Raw genomic sequence first — 7,556 nt, forward strand, 5'->3', positions numbered from 1 at the left:
GTCAAAGTCTACTTAAGGTCATTACTGGATAGCAAGTGATGTACTCAACTTCTTCTTATACAACTTTGTGATAAGTTTGTTTGCGAGCAAGGTTTATTCCTTCAGCCTACATAGTTCATTGGCCAAACACGTACACACCACACAGTCTGCCACAAGCGCTTCATCAGCCAATATATTTATGAAGAACTCAATAGATATGGACACACACATTCATTTGTAAAGTCTATTTATTTAATTGTTTTTTTTTGTTTTTTTACAAAAATAAGTCATCTGAAATGTCTTGCAATTTTTTCAAAAATACAATATAACAAACACTTATGATTCAAATGAAGGAATGAAACCAAGCAAAAAACCTTATCCATTATAATGTGAACACACACTGACTCAAATCCTAATATACTGTATAACAGAACATTGGATTTTTAACTATTCCCACCGCTATAACAATATGAGCAAGTGAAGGCTCAGTGTCCAGCTGCAGCCGTTCAGTCATTTCAAACTAATTCCCATGCTTAATTTGCAGATGTTTTTCAATCAGCGTACTCCACATGTGAAAAGGCAACACAAAGTGGCAAATTGTGCATCCCGATCATCCAATGTGCCAGATCATCAGAATGAAAAAAAAGAGCATGGCCATCTGCTTTTCTTTTGACGCCTTCAGCTCCTGGTCCATCAATGACCTGTCCTTTCAAGGGCGCTTTGTGGTCAATGGTCAGTGGTATTGCAGTATACAGTATTTCTATCTTTTCGTGGTTGAATCACTTGGCCATTCGAAAAACTGCGAGATCCAGTGGCTCCTTCGAGGGCGCACACCAATCGTCTGCTTCCAAATTCAGCTTGTAGTGGCGCAGGGCAGTTTTGTTGAAAACTGGCAGCCTCTCCACCGAGTCTGACGACAATGCCTGGACGGGAAAAATAAATAAACACAACAATGGAGGCATTGCAATAATCAGGAACAGTACTTGCCTCACATATTGACACAATATCAGAACAAATTCATGTTTTTTCTGAGCAATAAAGGCATGGGCATAAAAATTAGACAACAGATTTCTAAGTTGGAATGGATGACTAAACTCTGACTAACAGTGACCGTGTTGATTCAGTCTCAATTTGTTCACATTCTAAACAACTATGGGGCATCAGCAATGCAACGTTCTTAATTTACCTTAAATATAATATAAAACAATTTCTAATAAGGAACAGTTAATGGAAAAAACACAAGGAAGTGGAAGGCAAAATTATATTATGAGGTAAGAACCAGTGGCATAGATAGACTTTTATCCTTGGGAGGGTAGGCATAGGGTGGCCAAGGTTGTCTCAGGTGGTCTGCTACAACAAAAACCTTACTTCTACAACTCCCAAAAAACACTAATAAACATTCATATATGTTCTCTATGGAATGTGTGGGGGAAAAAAATCCAGAAAAATACCCAAAAGCCAGTTATCTGAACTGGCACATGGGGCAGGGTCTAACCATATATTTGCTTCAGTGCCCTCTTTTGCTCCACCAGTAGCAAGAGCCAATCAAATTTCCAAAATTACTCCCAATATAGGCATATACACCATTCTAAACATATAGTTGAGAATCCTCTTGATTGTGCTAGAAACTGGATCCTTGTTGGATGTTTTTGTCTCTATTGTGTGTCTTTTCCACTCAAAGGATACAAATTAAAAAAGGAAGCCTAGTTTTATTCACCGTAACAAAGAATAGGATTAGCCCTGCTACCAAAATGTCTAATTTAAGATCAAATCATAAAATAATCACATGCCACAGTGACATTTTTTTTTAATGTTACCTTCAAGTGTACAACTGCATCAGTGCCAAAGCCCTCCATGGAATAAAGTTGCAAGTCTCCTTGAAAGTAGCGAGCATAGAGACGAGAAATGGGCAGCCCATAGCCAAAACCAGCCTAATACACATAATACATGAATGTTAGCATCTTCATCTCTTACAATTAGTAATGTCTATTTGGTGTCCAAATGCTCACCAGAGGGGCTCGATGTTTCTCCCCTATCTCTGGTCTGGGTGCCGTGGAGTACATGTAGCTGAAGAGACGCTCGGTCCTCCTAAATGGTACTCCACCCCCTCTATCACTCATCTGTTGCGAGACGGAGAATAAAATTGACTATGGCTAAACAGCAACCATGTCTACATACATACATGCTGTAGCTTCAATTATTAAGCAATGATGCCAAATTAGCTAATCTCACTAACGTAGCTAATCCCGTCTAAATATGGAAATGGGGTTACAGATTTAAATGTATTTGTTTTAGGATTCTTGGGTTTTAGTGGATTTATGCAACCATGTTAAGAAGTCAGTGGGTGAAGAGAGAAGTACAAAAGTGAGCAAAAGCCTGATTCCAAAATGTATGTCTTCTGTACATTTAACAAATTCCTTACTATTTCTTGTAGTAATGACAATATGATAACATAAATTACATAGTAATATACATGAAGACATTTTCTCACAAATGTTGTCCGACAATATTGGTAAAATGTTCGTCACCTTGATTGACAAGTCCTCTCCACCAACTGCAAGCAGGACCTTGATGGGCGGGAGGATCCTGCTGGCCTCGTGGTTCTCAATGGTTGCCCTCATGGCATTCTACAGCGAGAATAGCCAAGCTCATTTACTCATTTTGAAGATCTTAAATCCTTAATTTGTGCTCTTGCCTTCTTATCTTGATTAAAAAATAGCAGGCACAAATAATGTTAAATGGCAAAGGGCACAGTTATTTTGTTAAGATTTTAACTAATTATTTTACTTAAATTATGGGATCTGATTAGCTCAGTCTGAAACCAAAATTTTCATTTTCTCTTGGGTGCAAATTATTGCCGCTTAAATCATAATTACCTTAAAGAGCTCAAAGAGCATGTGGTACAGGTGAGATGGGATGTAAGAGATCTGGATGGGCTGTCTGGTACTGTTGGCTAAGGGAGAGAAAAGGAAGTTGAGGCTTTATATTCATGTTAAACACCCAACCAGTATGTGTGTCTGTGTTAAATCACAATGTTTCTTACCATTCATCTGTCTCAACTCCAGCTCCGGTGCTCCCAGATAATATTGCTCACACATTAACTTAGCGCTCTCATAAGCATCTAGGGAGACAAAAACAACAACATTTAAGGTTGTTGTACGAGGTTAGAAGCTGTTATAATGCATTGTTGTGCACAGAATAAATCTAGTTTTTGATATCTGTCGCCTGTCTATGAATATACAGTACTGTATTTAAAACCACGGGCCTTTTTTGGCTAGCACACCCGAGAGTTCAGAAGAGTCACATTTGTTTCATATTTATCTGGTCACTGTTAGATTGATTGAAAACACATGGAACCTGACATAATGCCAAGCAACAGATAGAGGAATATTAGACCTTGTTTTCTTTAATTTCTTGTTCATTTTGCCACTAAAGGTGTATCAAGTGAATAACAGACCGAGCATTTTTTGGATCATGCATTTAAGAAACAATCCAATACAATATGATACAATACAACTGCGCATGAACAAGAAACTGAAGAAACAAGGGAGGCCTAATCCTTTTTTTTCATGGTCTGTCATAAACATGTCACCAATTAAAATGCCAAGGAAATAAATGCATTGTGGAGGAAAATTCTGCTTAAGGCAGTACATTATCTAACACATAAAAGCACGGACACCATGCAAACAAGGACTTACCTCGTACAACCTCAGGTACGTCACACATAGAGTCAATGCAACCAATGGTGTCTGGGTGACTGGGGTTGACATTTCCACTGAAAACAAGCGCTGTAGACAGAAAAGGAATACTACTTATTATTTCATCAGGTGACTAGTATGATATTCATATTGACCTTGTCTTATTAATGTTTGGTCATGCGATTCATACTGTAAGGAGGAATCTAGTGAAAGTTCAGAGTGCGTTTACTTGCCATGGAGTGTTGCTATTTTTCACCGTGTGTGTAAGGCCACCACTCACTGTGTTGGTTGATGAGCATGCGGATAGAAATTCGGCTGGTGTAGAAGCGGTCCAGGAAGTACTGCATGTTGTGATCAGCAACAGCATCCTTCTGACCATAGGCCTCCTGGTACTCAATGACTCCCTGAGCCATGGTGGGGACCACCTCGTTGTGCCTGTTTCTGATTGCCTCCAATACTGCGACAAACCTAAGATGAGCGCAAGAACGTATCCTGTTAATTTCTGCACTATGCTGCTCTATTATTTATGCTCTCCTTACGTCTCAAGAGTATTCTGATCATCCGGGCTCTTGTCCAGAAAATCCAAGATCTCCATCAGGCTTTGGATGTACCTTTGGTGTGACAAACAAACACTTAATACACATATCCTCCTGGTTGCATCAGAGTCAATGGTACATTTTCATTGGGAGAGTTGAATAACAAAAACAGACAGTTGCAGAATGAAGCTGAGAGGCAAATATCTGGCTCGTGGCGGGTCTTTCCAAGAAAATTCCAATAAATCTTATTCAAAGAATATAATAGCAACATGAAACTAAGCCACACCCTCATCAGCACCCGACGTCAGTTTTTCTGCATGAGGGAATGACGTTATTCTGCATGTGACGTTCCCTTCAGCTACAAGAATGTGAAAACACGGTGAGGAAAAACAAGACGAGGAAAGGTGGGGAAGTGAGTAGGAACTGGGACAAAGTTCATCCACTCAAGCTGCTTCCCCACCCCTTTGCTGTGTGATGGAATCTGTTGGATTGCTATTTATAGCAGTTGGATATAGTAAACAGTACTACTATGAAATATGAGGTAGACTCAACAGAAGCATGTGTTGCACATATTAAGGACAACAAACTTGCTTGTATACTAATAATTGAGTTTGCCTACCCATCAAGTGCGAAATGATGCTAAGATTTCAAGTTTTTGTAAACTGACTAGTTGCAAAAATAATTAAAGAATCATAATTGTCAAGTGTCATAACTACAGTTGACTCCCGCTATGTGACATAGTGACCGGGCCGGCCCGCAAATATCAAAAATCCATGTGTAACTGACTCCCTTTGAAATGCATTGGAAAAATGAATAATATACAGTCGTTTTTTAAACCCCCAAATTATCTTTTTTTAAAACACGCTGATAAACATCCAAATGTTCATGCAAATTATAATATAATATAATATATTATTTTATATATATATATATATATATATATAAAATATTGAAAAACTGTTGTTTCTTGGCAACATGTCCTCTGCCTCAGTTAGCCAGATGATCCGGACAGTATTTCAGAAGAGCATTTAGGCCGCTTGCACCATTAATGTCAACAAATTATTGCTTGTCTTTTTTTCTTTTCAGTCTTGAGATCGACTCAGTGTTAAGATAAACACTGAAAAAGTTGTATAGTCAAATTTAAGCTGTCACTCACCAGCTCTGGACCAGTTGCACAGAGGGTGTGGCCAACAGTTGGTCCGGCAGCAAATTGATTTCCTTCATGATGTTTGACAAACGCACCGGAAGCTCTTGGCGAAGGAACATGAATGATGTGCGCTCGCATGCATTGGTTGAACCTGGAGTGGACAAGAAAATAGGTCCAAACATAAAACATTTCATACAAACAATAGCATTGTGCTGATAGTTGTAGAGTGGAAAATTCTCTACTAAAAAAAAAATTAAAAAAAAACAACAACAATTTTACTGTGGAGCTTAATGTATTTTTTTAAATCAGTTAAATATTTTAACTCAGTTAACTCAGTTTTATTTACTAAAAAAGTTGCATACTTCGCAAATATTGTACCATATTAGCTGCACATCTTTAGCACATCATCTCAGAAAAAAACACCCTATACAAGTTAACACTGGGCCTTGCAAACCAACACTGCTGGAGTGTGGTGATTGTGGGTAGAATTAAATGTATACATTGTGAGAAATGTGCCGGTAAAGCTTTCTCTGATTAGATCATATTCAAGATTCAAAGAAAGCTATTAGAACAGTCTTTGAATTAAATATACAATTAATATTTTTTGCATTAATAAATAGATAAGATATTATTCAAGTCAATATCTGTATATATACGCGTATATATATATATATCTATATATAGATATAGATATAGATATAGATAAGATATATAGATATATATATATATATAGCGAGAGAGAGAGAGAGAGTTTAGCTTCACCTATTGTTTTTCTTTTTTCTGCTGTCATGATAGTAGTTTAGTCTTGATCAATCATGCTGCCCAAAGTGCTGTGTGAGGTTTATAAAAATAAAGAAAAGGAAGGGCATTCAACTGTCATGTTATTTCACGGTTAACGCTTCTCGACGCCAGATTAAATATGATTATGATATTGAATTAGTAAGAATAGGATGCATTGAAAATAAGTATTTCTACACACAAGCACACACATTACAAATAAAGCTCGTTTCACGAAGAAATTGCATCAAAACGACACCCAATCAAACGCCAAGATACGGCGTTTAATTAATTATTAAGACTAAAATCCGACGTAAAGTCCACTTACCAAAATCCAGGAATTGCTTCATGGAAAGCGGTGATGGAGAAAATTTGGAAAAATGATCCACATGTTTAGGAACGTTGGCCACCGCTGCCGCCTTCACCATGGATCTAACGAATCTTATTCTACTCGTCATCCTAAAAAAATAAATAAATAAATAACCGGTGCTACAATTAAGTTCGGCGATGTAGACGAAAGTCACAATAGAGATACTCCAGTTTACAATCTGCAGCAAAACTCGTGAACTGCACATTTATAACGCTGTTTACTGCCTCTCGGCCAATGAGAATGAAAGGTGGGCGGTAGCCAACCAGTCAGATTCCAAGAAGTGCAAATAGTTGTACTGTACGTAGAGGGAGTGTAAACAAGCCAGACAGTCAGTCTGTATGACTGACCTGGTCATGTCGAGAATTGCATGACGTTCTCTCTCGCTCGCTGATAAACAAGCGGGATGGAAAATTGCTGCACTCTGTTGTCATAATATTAACACTGACAATACTTGCGCTAGCAACAACAGTGTTCCTCAACATGTTTTTAAAGAATGAACACACACAAAAAATATGACGTACGTAATCAAGGACGTTATAAGTAGAAGTAAGACTAGACCCCCTGGGTAGGGTTGTGACTTCATATTGATTTTGTAAAATCAGACAAATCAGAACCATTGATGGCAGTTGTAAGATACACCGAACAAATAATATACTATTTGTTGATATTGTGCGCACTACACTATTCTTTGTAAGAATACAAAGTTAGTTTTTCATAAACTGTACACATAGCTATTATTTTGTATTTTCAAGTTATTGTTTCTACGCTAGCATATTGCTGCCACACAAGGTAAACGAGTTCTCCGTAGAATGTGATACGTTTCATGTTTTGATGCATTAATTTATGCATTTGACTCATCCGCTCGAGTCAGTTCAACAGACTGTCCCTTCCAAATTCCAGAGTCCTTAAAAAGAATGCTACAAAATAAATTAAATAAATCATCTTTCCATTAACTTTAATATGCAATACTTTAAATACGACTTTATTTAGAGCATTTCACAACAGCTGGAGCTTTAACAAATCACTTTACATATGGTGTAATTATTATA

The 7,556-nt window shown here is 37.6% G+C and overlaps 1 protein-coding gene across 1 annotated transcript; it reads right to left on the bottom strand.

Annotated features, from left to right (window-relative positions):
• Window positions 1-209: 209 nt before the first annotated feature.
• On the bottom strand, window positions 210-6,694 carry LOC148323031 (pyruvate dehydrogenase (acetyl-transferring) kinase isozyme 2, mitochondrial-like). The gene is made up of 11 exons (XM_088317491.1): window positions 6,466-6,694; window positions 5,370-5,511; window positions 4,217-4,288; window positions 3,958-4,145; window positions 3,678-3,767; window positions 3,023-3,100; window positions 2,856-2,932; window positions 2,508-2,606; window positions 1,989-2,099; window positions 1,797-1,910; window positions 210-902 (listed from the first exon to the last, which is right to left on the bottom strand). The coding sequence occupies exons 1-11, from the start codon at window positions 6,593-6,595 to the stop codon at window positions 759-761; spliced, it is 1,245 nt and encodes a 414-aa protein (XP_088173617.1). The 5' UTR covers window positions 6,596-6,694; the 3' UTR covers window positions 210-758.
• Between the last annotated feature and the right edge of the window lie 862 nt (window positions 6,695-7,556).

Source organism: Idiotropiscis lumnitzeri, chromosome 15, assembly GCF_059441095.1.
Source record: "Idiotropiscis lumnitzeri isolate Australia: NSW breed Sydney's pygmy pipehorse chromosome 15, RoL_Ilum_1.0, whole genome shotgun sequence".
Lineage (NCBI taxonomy): Eukaryota > Metazoa > Chordata > Actinopteri > Syngnathiformes > Syngnathidae > Idiotropiscis > Idiotropiscis lumnitzeri.

Coding starts and splice junctions, on each gene's coding strand:
- LOC148323031 (XM_088317491.1), bottom strand. CDS start 6,595: ATGACGAGTAGAATAAGATTCGTTAGATCCATGGTGAAGGCGGCAGCG. Junction 3,101..3,677: donor CGTACCTGAGGTTGTACGAG/GTAAGTCCTTGT, acceptor TTGTCTCCCTAG/ATGCTTATGAGAGCGCTAAG. Junction 2,933..3,022: donor GGAGTTGAGACAGATGAATG/GTAAGAAACATT, acceptor TCTCTCCCTTAG/CCAACAGTACCAGACAGCCC.